At 33.3% G+C, this 18,558-nt stretch overlaps 1 protein-coding gene across 3 annotated transcripts; it reads right to left on the bottom strand.

Moving 5' to 3' along the window:
* Positions 1 to 1,154: 1,154 nt before the first annotated feature.
* LOC128160257 (beta-1,3-galactosyltransferase 1-like) lies at positions 1,155 to 17,212 on the bottom strand. Of its 3 annotated transcripts, none has more exons than XM_052823554.1 (2): positions 16,966 to 17,212; positions 1,155 to 2,983 (listed from the first exon to the last, which is right to left on the bottom strand). In XM_052823554.1, the coding sequence occupies exon 2, from the start codon at positions 2,926 to 2,928 to the stop codon at positions 1,819 to 1,821; it is 1,110 nt and encodes a 369-aa protein (XP_052679514.1). In that variant the 5' UTR covers positions 2,929 to 2,983; positions 16,966 to 17,212; the 3' UTR covers positions 1,155 to 1,818. The 3 variants fall into 3 exon arrangements, with proteins under 3 accessions (XP_052679514.1, XP_052679513.1, XP_052679515.1); XM_052823553.1 differs by lacking the exon at positions 16,966 to 17,212 and adding an exon at positions 11,633 to 12,063; XM_052823555.1 differs by lacking the exon at positions 16,966 to 17,212 and adding an exon at positions 7,260 to 7,277.
* Positions 17,213 to 18,558: the final 1,346 nt, after the last annotated feature.

Genomic DNA, 18,558 nt, shown 5'->3' with positions numbered 1-18,558 from the left:
ACAAAGTGACATGTAGGCTAAAACGTTAAAAGTTGATATGTTGAAAAAATAACTTTAATAAGTGAAAATCTTTAGAAATTGACGGGTGAACTTTTTTGACTTACCGGTAATAATGTGTTTTTATCAATTTTCGTCGAATACCAATTTTCGTGGATTATTTCATTGTTGAGTTGAACCAACGAAATCAAATGTTTATTGAAGTGTAAATAATTAATATAACATATTGCATTCGTTTGGTAGGGTCATTGCCACGAATTTACAAACTTTGAAACTTTGCAATTTTTATTGGAACCATGAAATTCATGCCCACGGATACAGATGAAATCGCGGCATCTTACAGTAGAACCATTTTAACAAAACCTTGGACTTTCGGTAGGACGTAACTACTTATTTCTTCCGTCAAAACAAGTTAAAAATGACGTTGATTTCAAGTGAAATATATATAGATTGCCTGGTCTTAGCTAATCTGTTGATTTCAAAAAGCTCTGGCTGAGTGGCCATGCAACAATGAAATAGAAAGCCCTACGTCATTTTGCCGTTTGACACAACCACCCAAAGTCGAAGCTTTTGTTAAAATTGTTCTATATAGCGGTGTCTTAAGGAGGTTTGGTGGTCAATTTAACAATACCGGTAGAGGGTTTTTTTTTTTCAAAGACCACTAAAATTAATATTCGAAAAATAGCCACAGCCTTCAAATCCTCTAATTTAAGCTTACTTCCTAGACATTTTAAAGAATATAATTCCAAGTTTATGATGTTTTCTATGTAATAAAGATCGATGTTTATTTGAATAGGATAGGAAATTAGAACTATCTTAACAAAAGCTAGGACTTTGGGTAATTGTGTCAAACAGCAATGCAACGTACATTGTATGCCTGTCTATTCCATTGCTGGCCACTCAGCCATCGCTCTTTGAAATCATTAAGACTACGCAATCAGTGCTTATTTCACTCGAAACCAGCGTAATTTTCAACCTATTTCGGTGCAAGAAAAATATATTTACATCCTACTGAAAGTCAACGGTCTTGTTAAAATGGTTCTAAAGTAAGGTATCCATCCTGCCATTGAAAAATAGGCCCGATACGCACATTCATGTACCCTCTTTATCGACTGAGCTTGCTACGTACGAACAAGTAACTTAGATTTAAGAGCAAACAATTTTCAAAATTTTTTATTCATATTTTAAGGATAAAAACAATAACGAAATATCAAATATCAATTTTTTGATATTTATAAACTGAAACTATTGCGTCCATTAAAAATTTAACGACAACGTATAAATTGAAACTTGTCTAGCTTGAACATTGAACACTACTTATCGCTATGTAATTGTATAAAACGACACTTCATTTTAAAAAAAAACCCACTGAAATTAAAATCTTTGAGAATTTGTTCAGCAACCATTAACATTCTAAAATGAAAATGAAATGAAAGGCATGTGCCTTAATCTAAAATGATAATTATTCATGAACATGTAATTTGTTATTGTTATGAATACAAGAACTATAAAACAAAAAATAAAAACAACACAGAAAACATGTACATCAATCAAAAGTGTAACTGTAAGATAAAAATTATCGTAATAATTTATCATTTAAAAAAACCAGTTTGGGTTATTCGAGTAGTTCATACATTATAAAATTTTGTAAAGGAGAGATAACTCTAAGAAAAAAAAACAGTTTCGTTATTTCTATACAAAATATGCATGCAGTAATGGTGTGCAATTTAGTTTGATAAATGAAATATTTTTGTGCTGGGAAAAATGATATCACAAATACTGTATTTTTAATTAGTGAGTTTTAATATCCATCGTTGATCGTCAAGATTTTGCTGTTGTGGCATTCAGTGGAATCTCATTCATTCCGTTGATTAGATTCTTCCACATTTTATAAATAGAATTCAACTTCCCTATATGGAAAAATGCGTATTTGTTCTTGCTATTATTTCTTAATATATCGCTGACAATTTTGCCATTCAACATATAAAAGTCATTCCACCTCTTCTGTTTTACGTTGATAGCTTTGGCTAGAGCACCGGTTATGTAATAATCATCCACCCAAAAGAAAGGAGTAAAAAATGAGGCGTTGTACATTTTCTCGCACACATCCACACTGAGAATAAATGCAGAACCGGAGCAGTATGGAGGGAAAAAATCCGGCTTGAAGTCCTTTTTGGGAATGTACCACTTACTTTTCTCGTCCCTGAGTACTTTCATTCTTACCCATTGATTGCACAGAATAAGGCTTTTGGTGCCATATTTGTTGACCGTTTGGTGTTTAATTTCGTCTACTATCTTGAAGAAATTGATCATAATATCATCGTCGGATTTAATGGCAAACGAAGCTTGCCGGCAGTGGTGGGTTATCCACTTGAGAGCGGCGATTCCTTTGTACGTTAAGTTTCTGTAGGAATCCATGAAGTCCTCCTGAACAATATCACCGTAATGGCTGTACTCCATTTTTATTTTCGTCATCACTTTGTCGTCTGCGACTTTACCGAGAACGAACACCAACCTGGCCTTGTATTTCTTTAGGAGGTGGGGATCCCCCCAGGTGTGTCGAATCGTCTGACGCTTCCGGAAGTTCGTCGGTGACGTATGGACGTACACGATGAAATATACATCTTTCCCGGCACACATATTCGCAGGATTTAAAATGTATTCGAAGTCATGAGGATTGACGATAGGCGGCGCTGTCGTCAGGTTTGATAATGATGATTTGATGACGTCATATCGTGTCGTCCGGTAGACGTCATTGGCTGCAAGAGTGGATTGTGAGTCGAGAACAAATTGTGAATCCAAATCATTTGAAAGCCGCTGCTTTAGTGTCAGAGATTTGTTGAGTTTTTGTATGAGGATTGTATACGATACCAAGACTATAATTAGGAGAACAATCGTCCCTTTATATAGAAATGGCGACCGTGGAAACATCGTACACCGGAAGTTCTATTTCACCATCTTGTTTCTCTCCTGTTATCTATAGATCCTAAAGAAAGAAAAAAGAAAAATGGTAAAGATTATGTATGAATGTACATTAATAGCAAGAATCGCTCTTTATCAATAAGATGGCATGTGATGTTTAAATACTATCAATGGTTACTTCTACTAAAAGGTTCAACGTGGATCTATATATGATTCTTGTTTGGTGCGCTTCAATCTGCAGTGAGTTATAATTAAAAGGTTGGGGTTTTTTTGGTCACAAACTAAATTGGTCTGTCAAAAATATAAAAAAAAATACCAGATTTTCTATTTGTTTGACGATTTACAGATTTTTAAGGTACCTCACTACACCTATACTTATACTTTTTTAAGACAGTACGTCATAAGATGGCAATTTAAATGTTTTGTTAAACTGTTTATATCGTTCGATTAGGTTGTACATGTATATCGTCGTAGCTCAGTGGTTAAAGTATTAGGCGTCCGAATCGCAGATCATTAGTTCGAATCTGCCTGGAGCATTTGTTCATGTTTACTGAATTTTTTTGAAAATGAAATTTTTCATCCAAAATTGCACCTTTTTTGCTTATTAGACATATATACTTCTTATCCAATATGATATCTTTCATAATAAGGATTTTTTCTGCTGATTTGAGAAAATATTTCACAGTGTAGTGAACCACCTTAAGAGACAAAACCTTATGAATACATAACACTTGTATTAAATACAAAACTTTTTATTGAGTTTTCTCCTTAATGCTGTACATCTGTGAGAAAGGATAAATCAATGCAATGTTTAAGATTTGCAAGCAACTACAGGTACATGTCATTGTGTATGTTCTGCAGCCAAATACATATATGTACCGAGAGTTTTGATATAGTCGATAATACATGCTGGAGTAGTAATTAACTTAAGAGCAATAAGACCAAAAATATTGCAAGGATTTTGAAACAAAGTATTCATGTATAGGTCGGCTATTTATAATGGACGTACAAGAAAACAAGAAATACCATCAAATACAATTGGCATAGGATAAGAGCCCAACTTGTAGCAAAATCACCGGTGTATATCGAATAAACTGTACGTAACTACGCAATAAGGTATTCCAAGCTGACTTTTAACCTTTTTTTTCGTAAAGTCTATTAATACAAATACATGTAACTTAAAAACGATGAAGATTTTTTTATGCATTATAAAAGCAAAGTTGTTGATCGTAACAATAACATTGTTTGAGAAAGCAATGACCCACCCATTTATGACGTATTTAGAGATATTCAGGGGACGGAAAGCTTCGATATTTAATCTTTACTTATGTAGAACAAAAATTACGTTGTTGAGCTTTTGTTGTTACAGATTTTGGCAATCCTACATTTTACCTGAAATTGGGAGGTGTTTAAAATTTTATCGTTTTTTCATCGTATCGTTTCAAAAACTCGAAAGGAAGACCTACTCGTTACTCTTACAGGATTGTATCTAGTATTATATTCATTTATTTTTTTTTCATCAATCTCGGACTAAATATCGCGAGATACGCTAGGAAAACAACTGGGATACTACTCTAGAACCGTAATGAATTCAGCGCCTCCGACGATAATTCACTTTGTTGAAGTTAATTAAGCATTCATGTAAGCAAAAGATCGTTTGCAAAAGATAGCTATACCGGCAAACAAATTGATTGGTCCTAAGATATTAGGTCAATTTCCGTTTTCTTCCCCTGCAAATGGACTGTTACCACGACAAAGCAAAATCTTTAGTCTGATGTCTTTTTATTGACATCGAACCAACTATTTTCTCCTCTTTTCTTAGGCCTAGTCAAATTCATAAGTTAAAGGTGAAGCCATACCCATTTGATGTCTTTCTGGAACGGCTACTACATACTGTACAGATTATATTCAGTCCAACCCCCCAACCCCCAATCACCCCCCCCCCCCCCCCCCAAAAAAAAAATTAATATACTTCCCAATTTTTTAAATAAGATTTCAATGTATATTCTTCCCAAAATTGTTGAAAAAGGCTGCTTTTAAGATATTGGTAAAAAACCTGGCACAATCATACATGTATATAAATAGCACAGACGTTTGTTTCATGCAGACAGTCTTTAAACTATACATTGTGTATAGTTACTACTGACCTCCTGTATGAAACACGCGCTTGTGATCATGAACTGGTAGGCATACTGAACCAGTTATCGACTAAGGTCACTATAGTCAATGTTTTATTAGAATTACGTACTTAAGCTTGAAACTGTGAAAGGTGCTCTGTTGTCCTGTTAAGCTAATAGTAAAGCTTGATTTTTGTGAAAAATATAAAGCGATGTCATTATTTAATAATTTTTAACGTCTTCCTTGGAAGACGGTATAAAGAGTTGAAATTATTTACAGTCTCCGGACTGTGCACTTCCTCTCCTTTGTGATTGGTAGAAAATACATGATGTGAAAATTTACATTTATTTCATTGGTTGATATACTGTTCAAGGGAGATCTGATGATCGTTTTTACGTACGGCTTAACAATTTTTGTAGATTTCAAATCTTAAAATGTAAGAAAACGAAAGAACAATAAAAATGGCTCTTAGTGAAATTCAGGCTTTCATTTTTCTGTTAACTAGTTAAAAGCAATATTCTGTAACATCTATTGAAATAATTTGTTCTTTTTGTTCTGATTATACAAACACCAATGAAATTTCATACGGTATGGCCAATATCAGAAAACAAGTTAGTAAATTAAATACGGTGAAACTAATATCAGTAAAACTGAATTATACTGAATGCAGTTGTATTAACTTTGATTTCACAACAGTGATTTAACCCTTCCTAAGATCTCTTTTTTCTACTACAGTGAATTTCAAATAAATAACACACTGTAAATAATTTTCAATTTTATGCACGCACGCTTAAAAGGCACATATTTTAAAAAAAAAGTTCGGCACGCTATTGCATGGAGAAGAAGGCGACATTAATTTATATAAAAAATAATTAAATTGTCTTTGATATCTTATTGCTGTTAAGAGTTTGCTCTAAAGACGGTAAGCTTTTTTAAAAAGCTAAACTTGTTAACATTACCCTTGATATGTCCCTAGGAGCTGCCATCTTGGGTACAGTGCACTCTTCTTAACAAAGGGTTATAATTCTACCTTAGATTTCAAGCAAAAAAGCAAAGAGAGATAACGTTTACAGTAAATTAAGTAAAATTTCTGATATAAATAAACAGCTTTTATTGGTCAGGTCTGTCATTTAGCATGCATGTTAAAGTCATTAAAATTGACCCCAAAAAAGTCATCACATTATCATTACTTTGGGAAAGGTGAATTTCAGTTTTAAAAAGTTATTTGGTAAGATGCCCAAAATCAGTCATTATCTTATTTTGAAAACAGCTGAGAGATATTAAGTTTCATTTGATTTGAACATATTTCATCATGCAAATATACATTTACTTAAATGGATTAGGCACCAGGCAATGCCTATGTAAGCCTTCTTAATAAGGTGCAAGGCAATACGCATATAAAGTGCAAGATATAAATGACAAATTAAATAATACCCTTATTTATATAGAATGGTATGATGAAGCATAAAAATATATGCATAAAAATATATTTTCAGATGGGCAAGAAAAAAAAAGGTTCGCAAAAACTGGTTTAGTTTCATTTAAGTTATGATATCACATATTTTCATTTTTTGCATGATTCTTGGGTGAACTAGTTCTAATCACATATCTTGAATATCAGTATCTCTATGCACATGGTAGTTACGTTTGCGTAACCATCCCAGTTAACACGTATAGCCAGACAAATGGGGATAAAAGATTAAGAAGCCAATGACAATGACAACCGACATTGACAATGACACGTTCATGTAAAATCTGAAGAATAAATATCAGATTACTTGGTATTTACATAGAACAATGCAAAAATTGATCAATAAAATTTCTAACCGTTCACAGCGTGTATAGTATGTGATATTCATATTACAGGGTTTTTTTTCTAAATTATCCATCGCCCCACGTTAACTCTCAGAATGTTCTAATAAACTTGAGCTAATTTTAATTAAACCAAATTTTAATAAATCCCGAACCCGCCTTGAAAAGTTGTCCCTTATCAAATACCCTCTCAAAATCGTATTTGAAAAAAAACAACTTAAAATCAAGGGCGTCGGAACAGAGGCAGCGTTCACAACACGATCAGGTCCTATATCTATATAAACAAAACTTCTGTAAGTTGTCAAATTAATCAAATAATTATCTCACTAAATTACATACAACTATAAAAAGGACTTGAAAATTAATCTGGAAAACCCATTTTAGAACAAAAAAAAAATTAAAAAAAATACCTGCAACCGAAGCAACTCTTAACCATGCCAAGACCAAGAAAACACTGGGGGTTAATAATCCCGGGAAGATAACTCTGTGTGAAATAAATGCGTCGGATGAGATGCATTAAATCAACATGCAGCTTCGCGTGTTTTAACTGTGATATATCAGAGAGAGAGAGAGAGAGAGAGAGAGAGAGAGAGAGAGAGAGAGAGAGAGAGAGAGAGAGTATCATTTTTAGACCGTGTCTTTTTAAATAATATAAAAAAGGAAGATACTGATAAATTAATTGACATCCGCTAGCACGTAAGCAAGCCAGTTTGATCCGGACTATTTCTATATACCTCAGTACAGAAGTACAAAACAATCGTTAATCACATGGATTTCATCTTTACATCTAAATGAGTTTGGTTTAAATTTCAAAAGGTATCTGATCTTGCACAGATTGCCTTTCAAGTTTCAACCCTCGACACCCCTGATAAAAACTGTGTCATTTAACATTAACCCCCCAGACGTATATTACTATTAGAGTTATGAAGTGCCTTGTACACAGTTCTCGAACCTTTAATTAAAAAAGGCGGAAATCTACACACGTTGCATGTGCGCTACCTGAAGATCAAGGTAACACTCGAACTGATTGATAGCTGGGTATGACCAAAGTAAATTCCCACATATGCTAGTATGTGTATAGTTACAGAAAACAAAACTATGAAAGAGAACGCAAACTAATATATTATGTTACATTTCAGCAGTATGGCAAATTCATGTATATATTGTAAATCATTCAAAATGTGTGCATTAGAAAAAAACCCCGACATATTGAAAGACGAATGTGCTGGACGGAAAGTCTTTGAACAAAATAACCGCCTGTGATTTTCGTTTATGGACATAAACATGACCTCAACACGCAGTAAAAATGCATGTTACAAAAATGTCGCACCGCCATCTTGATGATTAGTGATAGTATCTACACTGTACCTTATAATCTCTTTCTCTGTGCAAGTTAAACGCCGTCTTTTCATACATGTAAAAGTGTATGCGAACAGGAAATTTAGAAAAAAAACCCACTCAAAATCGTTGAATTTGTTAGGTATTTTAAAAAAAAAATATGCTAATGTATGGCAATGCTAATTATAAAACAGTCAGTTTTAGAAAATAATTACCCATATTTCCTTCATACATGTATTTTATAGGAGGAAGATTCCACTTCCCTATTCACATCCCCATTTTTATGCTATACATGAGAGTTTTGATTTTATGATTTTTTTTAAAAGATGATATAAATAATATTACTGATATCACTGATAGAAGAGCAATATGAATCAATTTTAACAGGGCCCATCTTCCCGAATCCCCAAAATATATCCACAACTGACCGATATTTTTTTTACAAGAAGGTCATGGCTACTTTGAAACCCCCCCCCCCCCCCCCAATGTTTAATGTAAAAACACTTATGTAATAATTTTGAAGTACAAGAATATTTAACAAATGCAAATACTGTATATGTACAATTTATAAGTAAATATCGTTTATCCTCTCATCAACTTTAGATTGAGCGTGGCAGATTTTATTAATATAACATCCATAGAAATGAGAGAGTTTGTTCACTAGATCACAGACTGAAGATGAGTTTCATTTTATTTTAATCTGTCCATTTTAAAAGAAATAAGAAAGTTGTATGTTAAAATGTATTACTATAAAAAGCCTTCTGTCTTTAAACCTTTTTCAATTACTCTTGACAAAGAATATCAAAGAGTTGTGTAATTTGGGCAAATACCTTTATAAATGCTCAAAATTACAATAAAAATATGATAATTGTTTTTGTCTTGTTTTGAGAATAGACTCTTCATACATGTAATCCTGTTTACTTTTATCATGTACATTTTGCACACTGCTGTGTACGCTGCTATGTGCGCCCACAGACTAATCTAAGATTGCGATGTTTTTAAAAAATGTCTACATATGTTTGTTCACTTTAATTATGTATATATGTTAAACCTATGAATCGTATGGTTAACGTTCTCGGTAATAAACAATACAATGCTTAAGGAATCTGATATCAGCAATATGTGTCCCAACCTGACCCTTCTTAATTAAATTAGGTCACGCATACTCGGCATACTTTATCGATCAGTCACTACCCTCAATACTGCAATTTCAAAACGCGATGGACGATTTCTACCGTGCGCGTGCCTATCCCTACTACCCGGTATGCATGACCCCCCCCCCCCCTAATTCCAACAAGTATACTGTATAAATTATTGATCTCATTAAATGTTCATCTGATAAAATATTTTTCTTTTACTAATTTTCTATCTAAAGTTTGATTAATGTATAACCATATTTATGTGTATTCACCAACCAAGGGCCCTCGGGGACAAAACACAATTAAAAAAATAATTAAATAAATAAAATGTTATTATTCTACATTATATGCTCATGTCACTATAATAAATAGATTACCTTTATACTGATATTCCTGATCATAACAGATAATTGGTGGATTAGTTAACTCAATTTGATACAAATATTTGTCTGTAAATCTATGTAATATGATTTATATGTATAAATAAATTATGCATGTATCTCAGGCAATAAGGATGATTAAACCAAACTGCAATACACTAAAAAACATTCAAAGAGCAGAAGATATCATTACAGGGGTTGAATAATTAATCATATAAAGCATAAATATGCTTACGGAAGGAAATCCAATAGATGTAACGTTAAACACATATACTTGGTAATTATTTATAATATTAACATTTTTCTGAGTTTTTGCCTGACAGTGATAACATTATATGTACCGATTTTGTTTTATACAATAGACATGCCAAAAAATTCAAATGACGTAAAAATTGGGGCGCAAGCGAGGTTTGTTTATCAATATTCAAATATTTAACAGAACAATTGCCGAAAATTATATAAAAATATTTATCTTTGAGTGTAATGCGATAATAATTTCGGTCGCGGCGTGGTCAAATTCATCGTGAAGCTCTTTGAGCTTTGTTGAATTTGATCACGCACCGACCGAAATCATCACTTCATAACGCTCAAAAAATGATTCCTTATTCCTTAATTCAACACCTGTCAGAGAGAGAGAGAGAGAGAGAGATAGAGAGAGAGAGAGAGATTTTCTCACGTGTTTCTTGTAATGGCCACATAAGTAAATAAACGAAAAAAATATTTATCAATGAAATGAACAGTTTAATCAATACCAAGCCGTTCTATTTATAGATATATGCCTCGTACATTGTTTTCCTGGAAAGGGTGAGACGAACTAACAAGAGGAGGAACGAGGTTACGTAGGCCTAAGGGTCTAACATGTGTAAAAATTCAGATAAAACCAATACAAACGCTTATTTCCGGGGAATTAATCGCATCCTTCCTTGTTAAAATGAAACTAAAACGATGTGCGCGGCATTCAACCAAGAGGTGAAATGGGGAAATACACGTACATTATGTTGAAACACGTTTCATTAATTCATTTAAGGTCATTGAATTCCCGATAGATTGAAGGCACACACATTTTATTATCTTTTTTATTACCAAAGATCATACGGGAGGAAAAATCGTGAGTCTGGTATTTGACAATGCCATTATATATTCATGCGTACACATGCATATTACAATTATATAATTCATGAGTGAAAATGAACACTTTTTTCATCTCCACCCTGCCCTTTACACCACACCCCAGACACATTGTCTCGAGCCAAGTACTGTAAAAGATTATAAAATGGTTCGAATTGTATAATAATGTCACATATTACTTGTACTAAATCAGTTCATGCCGTATTTCTGGCTGTCGTACTGTCTTTAAAACTCTAAAGGGGTTTTTATCGTTTATTATCATATGGTATAATGAGATGTCAACAAACCCTGGTTTTAACATTTCGGTGGATATCAAACGAACAGCTAGCTAGCGAACAATAATACACATGAACGTTACAGCTTCAGAAGAAAAGGACCAGCTATAGCCGAAAAAATTCTTCTCATGCCAGCTTCTGTATTGAAAGCCGACACGTTGCAGTCTATATTCATGAAGTTGAAATTAACACCACAAAGAAAGATTTTTTTTATGGGGGGGGGGGGGATTTAAATGAACAACATTTACTATGAAATTCTACAACCTGCATTTGATTCACAACCTGTCATCCGTACGATATGTTACATTGTTCAAATGGCCACACCAGGATTTCAAAATCTAAACAAATACCTCGACCCTCGATCCATGATCAATGATTTTTAAAATGTTTTTATTTTAGGCCAGTGGCCTGATTAACGTGCCAACAGATAAAACCATTTAATCGAAGGGGCTTAAAATTTGACGTCTGCTTGGAAATGGGAATAATAAATGAAACATACTTGATGAAAGAAAGATTGGTTTACCTGACAATGAAATGATCTGTTCTGGGCATCCTATGTAACGTTTTAACACGCCAAGTACCGACTCTGTAGCATTTTACCATCCGATATATGAGAATGAATGATCCCCAAAATCAACAATGTCCGTGATCATGTGTTATTAGGCTGGCGAATGCATGTGTTCTCCCGTCGATGAAATATTTCCGGTACATACTTAACGGCTTATGGCACACAACAAAAGTTAACTTATAAGTCCATTTGTGACGCGGTTAAAACAGTTTTTAAAAGGCTCCGACAACAGCACTTGTTTTCAAATTTATACTTGAATATACTATCACGTTCAACACAACTGTTCTTGTCCAATGTCGATTAACAAAGCTGAATGGGGGGCGTGATTCGAGCTTTGAGGGCTGTGTGTGGTTCATATCTTCTTACTCAAATAAAAGGCTTAGCGCGCTATCTCAACGTTCGAAGCTGATAGTTTCTTTGTCACAGTCACGTGGTTCATAGATGAAGAAAATTATCACTGACATTTACAAATGCATCTGGCAAACACACAGTGTTTTAATCACAACTGACAAGCTAATTATTATTTTTTTGGATCATTGATGTAGAGTTGCACTTTGCAATGTTAGGGTAATTATTGCACGTTTTACATCATACACCCAACGTAACTTTCACTATAAACTTGATTCGTTTACGACAACGTGAATGTAACACCATTGTTACATATATGTTACACTAAGTTTACAATTCAAATGTTTACATTTTACATTTACGTGCAAAAAAAAGTAAATGTAACGTAAATGTAACTTTTTGTAGGATTGCCACTTTAGAATTGTAATTATAATTTCCTACAGGACTAATAAGTTAAAAAAGAAAACGTTTACCCCTATTACGTTTTACGTGGTTCTCGATGTTTTAGCCCACCGTGTGACCCAGTACATCGGAAAAATATTTCGACGGAGTTACAGTGTAGCTAAACAATGTCTTTGGCTTGACTTTCAAAACAGCTGAAAACATCGCTTAAACTACGTTTCAAATATTAATTAAAATGAAATTAAACTCTTTTAAGTGGATACGTTTTGCGTTACCGTAGTTTAGACAAACAATTGCTTCTATTTTCTCATTTATCTGTCTAGGGCATCCTTCAGGCTTGACACAAATTGAAGTGTTCATTTTTGACTCAGACATTCCTTAGACAAGGGGTAACTTATCTCTGGATGTCCGGTTTCCATGATAGAAGTTGTTATAGCTTGAAGACGACACCGGGTATTAGTTTGTACCGGTGTACACATACAAGTTGAATTAGTAAACTGGGAAGATTACGTGCTTTGGCTCATCTGTACAGCGTTTATATATATTTTGCAATCGGACAATGTAGTCAAGAGCAATGGGGAAGGGATGGGCGGGTATTGGCGGGAATGAGGGGGAGTTTCATATTCTGTCTATGACAGACGACAATGGACAATTGAAATGATAGTTAATTGATACACATACCTAGCGATTCATGCGATTAACGCGTTAAATCTCTCTCTCTCTCTCTCTCTCTCTCTCTCTCTCTCTCTCTCTCTCTCTCTCTCTCTCTGTTCGTGCACTACATATAAAATATGTTTTCATGAATATCTCTCTCTTCTCTTCGAAAGTCAACCTTATTCAACTACAATTAATGAAAGTGAAACTATTTAATTAAGGATCAATATACATATAATTATATATTCCGCGTATCCCTTTTCCTTATTTCCTTAACAAACTTAATAGGACATGCATTATATTGTAACATGAACTTTACATTCATTGCTTAGAATACATGTATAGAACAAAGGACTTGAATGTTTTTGTTTTGTTCGAATCCAAACTTAAAAATCCTTTATACCGGTATTTCATACCATATAGCACTTGACATGCAGTGTAATTTTAAAGAAATCACTTAATTATCTCGGTGAATTCTAATTACAAGATAGTCCTGTCGTATTTATTTAAAAAAATCGAAAAACATCGATAACTAACTGACATAACATACTTTACACAGACATAATGTAAATTTTACAATTAAGAAAAATATCATATTTAGGAGAGATTTATGCCGCTATATTAAAATAATTTGTCCGTAATTGCATGAATTTCGATTAATAAAAAATGTTTTTAATTTAATTGTTATTATCAACTTAAAAAGGGAATAAACAAATGTATCGTAAATCAGATATAGATCTCCATAAATGTACATTTACTACTTCTCTCATAATCAGGAGATCTTTTCTTTTTATCACAAAATCTTCTCTTTGATGTACTAGTATTACTAACCTAGTAAGTTGCAAGAACTTGTGTTCGAACCCTTTGTATATTATATATACAATAAAATATGTTCAAATCAGTATTCGAAAGAATCATGTCGAAATTGAGAATTTTTTTTATCCAAGTTACTGGATAATTATATAACTTTGTCAAAACAAGGAATCTTTAATTATTATAATTGTGTTATTTTTTTAATTCGTCCATATGGAGTATTGTTTATGTTGTTTATTTTTTTTTCTGTTCCCTACCTTAATTTACACGACTCATCTTCCATGCATATTATATCTTTCTCACACGTGAATCCTTCCGATCCCCTCCATATAAACTTTTCTGTTATATGTATAAAGATAATGAAAGTAAACAAATCAGTCTTACACTTTAACTCTCGTCATTTTTCTCTCCTTTTATCAATAAAATCCACTTTGTGAAAGATTAACTTTTTCGCATAACTTTTATGTACGTGTATATATAAATATATATTAACGTGTTTTTGTTGGCTCTATTTACTTTCAACGATGGTAAACATTAGCCTTTAGTCCTCCATTTATAATCATGGTTTTTGAACAAATCTATAAATTGTGTTGATTAAAAAACAGACATATACTTATATGTAAAACGTCGATATTCTTCAAGAGAGGGTCAAATATGTACCCCCCCCCCCCATCCCTCCCTACCACACTTTTGTAGCTCTATATACAAATAGTCTTCACCGTGTTCCTGAAATTCTTTCGAGGGCCACTTAGATTTCTCTCGTATACAAATGCTTGAATATAAATTAACCCCTTCGTCAAATGGTTCTCTGCACGCTATGCGCAACAGAGATATTAAAATCTGATCTGTGTTGTCAGCATAAGTTCGTTCGATATCCAGGAAATTTGTTCTCCTATTGAGCAGACACTTATAGACACTTTAAGTACCTGGTATTATGCAAGGAGAAATTGCTAACTTGGCGCTATGTGGTATATGGTCCAATATTGCATCGATCTCTGGTCCATTACAGTCTATAGCATGCATACATAGTGGTACTCTATACCATGAGGTTTGTAACTTGTGCATCGATGTTTGCAAATTCCCACACAATGCACTCTGGCTCTACACTTTTTACACTTTTCCGTATACATGTACAAAACTACATGTACAAGAACTTGCATTAATGTAATTACATCTACATGTACTTATTAATATGTTGTATACCATTGACTGGGACCAGTATTTTTCAGAAATCATGGAATAGCCAGTGTAGTTCGATGTTTTAGATTTTAGCGAAACCTCTAAAATGAATAAAACTCCAGTTAAAATCAATATTGGTACCGGTATTCAAAGTCCAAAATATACTCTAAGTCTATTTAGAATAATAAAAGTCCCTTAATCAATTAAAATGCCATATTCCACATTACTAGCTTGTCTTATATTAACATTGAACCCGCAGAAGATTTTCGTTTCTTTTTTCACATGCAGATTATAGAACTTTCGACGATTCAGGCCGGTTTTATTTTTAAAGTCATACATCTTTTTGAATTAATTTCTGTCAATCTCAGAATTCCCGAAGCCATGAATAATATATAATAGAATGCACCAACATTCTCACAAACCGAAAAAAACACGTTCAGTCTACTTCAAATATTTTCTAACGAGTGAGCAATGTGGTCAATTAAACGTTATACAATACAATGATGAAAACTGAATAAAACGCAAAAGTGCGCGGTATCTCATTTTAAGGCAGTCAACATTTGCACGCAAATATTTCATTAATTTATCTCGAGATGCAGAATATTATCAGTTGTTATGAAAATGGTCGAAGGTAGGTTTTATGTTTAGTGTACGCTTTTGTTCCGTTTCTTCGTTTTTAAATTTTCTGTTAGACCCATTCAACAAAATCAATGTACCTTAATCGTCCACATATGACACATGGTATCTGCGTACTGCAGTATAGTGTAAAATAGAAAAGATATTGATGTCGTAAAATTGAGACATTGTTTAAACAGTTAGCTTTTTCTGTATCTGTTTACGACATACCCAGGGCATGCTTCTGTTTAGGTAAACAATAAGGAGACCGAAAAATGTTTAATCAACAATTTAAATAAAACAATAAAAATGCTTTTTGGTGATTCATGATGGTATAAAGGTATTGGGGAAAAATACTGAACTGCGTCTCTCTCTCTCTCTCTCTCTCTCTCTCTCTCTCTCTCTCTCTCTCTCTCTCATGTATATAAAAACATTTACATGTATGGTGTCTGTTTTATACATTCATGGCGGTACAAAGAGTAACAAACCCTAGGTTCAAGTATTGGGGATGGGGTTCTTCTTTCTTTAAAAAGCCTTGCGTAATCACCTTACACGACTTTTGTCTTTTATAATTTAAAAGTGCATTGTTCTCAGCTCTAAGCTGTATACATGTATATATAAATTATTATCAATTCAACGCTTAAAATATTTTTTTACCGGTTTGCAGGAGCGGGTACAAAATGTCAATAAAAGTTTTTTTTTTGCTTTTTGTTTTATAAGACATTAAAAAAGCACTTAAGTTGCTATATGATAAAGATCTTTGCTCCTCATTAAATATCGATATACACTTTACATTTCTAGATACAATTTGTGATATGCAATAATGATAAAGAAAATGAAAGGAAAATTAAAAGGATTGAAATTTGAGACGATTGGCTGCACGTAGATTATAGTTAGAAGATAAATGCAATACCGGAATGAGTCTTGAAATCGGTTGTTTTGTTTATTCTATATGACCCCTTTCCCCCAACCCGATATGCATGTGTACACGTGCAGTGTGATACCCCATGTTTGGGCTCGAAACGTCGATTTTCAATGCGAAAGGGTCAGAAGGGGCGCAGACAAAGAGTGAGGGGCCAATTAATTAGCTTGCAATTTTATTTTGACAAGACTATAAATAATTTAATATCAAGGAAATATATGATCTCACTGAAAATAATGATGATGCCAAGCTTGACTACGAAGTTTTTACCCCCCCCCCCCCCCCCAATGCTATAAATCCTTGAATCACGATTCTTGTTGGTCAAAGAACAAAAGAGAGATACATATATACTTACACACAAACACCGTATGGCTGATCACAGTCATGGAATATCATACATCGGAGTGGATTCCCAATTTCTGGTGTAAAATCTAGAATCCAAACTCTGAATAATCACACTTTCATTTCGAAGATTACAGAGCATAAGACGATACTGATTCAAATGCTAATTTCATCGGGAACTCCATCTCAGATAGATGGAAGCACACAAACAGAAAAAACAAAATGTTTCGATCGGAGACCACATTACTCTGTACGTGCCTATACCTCAATCGATATCAGAAGAAGGCTGCTGATCCAAGAATAGGTCATCGATTACAGAGTCACGTGACATACTCAACGACGTAATACCCCCTCTTAATATCTATAAAAGTGCCACTGCTCTGCTTATCGAAAAATTTGGATTTCATTTTTTTTAATTCGAAATCAGGGCTAGCTGCTATTTTATCACCTATTGTATAAATAAATGCATGTACACGCACGATAAATTTCTGCATAAATAACAGTTAATTGTTGCGACAATAGATATTTTACCTGAGTATTTATACCGGGCCACACAGCTGACACAAACCTGTTGCGCGTATACATAACGGGGTATCTATTGATATTTCTCATGTCAGTTTTTGCATTGCCCCGGCCATGCAGACAGATGTTTCCTAAGTGAGAGAATTGGGAAGATATTTTACATAAATCAACAAATCTCTGCGTGCATGAAAAACATTCAAATAAATTTTCTGGTATTATCGATTTAGAACGGAAGATCTAACGATATAAAAAAAATAACAACCCGAATTTGAATTGTACCTGCATCTACAGCGCTAACATTGTAAACCACTCCATGTTTACAGGTAGATACTATAGATGTACGGGTATGTAATCTTGAAATACATGCAGATAACTTTATTACATGTGGAATATGTTACATGTAGCTAAATTCTGTGTACTGGCATATTAAAATTATAATTTAAATCTGGAATGATCACGTGATTTCTGTTTAAACGAGTTTTATTTTAACTTGGATATGAAACTTAACAACATGTCAATAATAGGTCCATTGAAATATGAGTTCAGGAAATGTTAAATTTGTCTAAATTAAGTTAATTAACCGACTGAACGATGTTTAAATGAGTGCATGGTTAATATGATGCATCTAGATATGCTAATTAAGTAATCATATATGTGTGTATATATATATATTTTACCCAAATGCATGTTTTTACATTCATACCTATAGTTGTGGAGATTGAGACGTGTGGAGGAATAAACAAAGGATTAGGAAGAATAAACGTTTTTATATAATAATTTTGCTGAATTGATTAGGGGAAATGATATACATTGTATTTCCGGGTATATTTCCTGCTCTCTGGTCAACATATTTCTTAAAAATTAAGTTTTGTGTCAACATATACATGTGCATATATTAGTTGTATATATACACACTAATATGTTCAATACATATTAGTTGTATTTAAACTTGCATTCGTGCGCAGGCAATATTATAAAAGTAGTGAAATCGCGGGTTCTGAATGGAATGTCACCTGCATAAATTAATTATTCTTCATTTCCCTTTATTAAATTCAAGTCATTTTGCATGAAAATTTTACAATTA

The sequence above is a fragment of the Crassostrea angulata genome, chromosome 8, assembly GCF_025612915.1.
Source record: "Crassostrea angulata isolate pt1a10 chromosome 8, ASM2561291v2, whole genome shotgun sequence".
Taxonomy (NCBI): Eukaryota; Metazoa; Mollusca; class Bivalvia; order Ostreida; family Ostreidae; genus Magallana; species Magallana angulata.
Note: the sequence above shows the minus strand (reverse complement) of the source record. Positions and strands in the feature narration are given on the sequence as shown.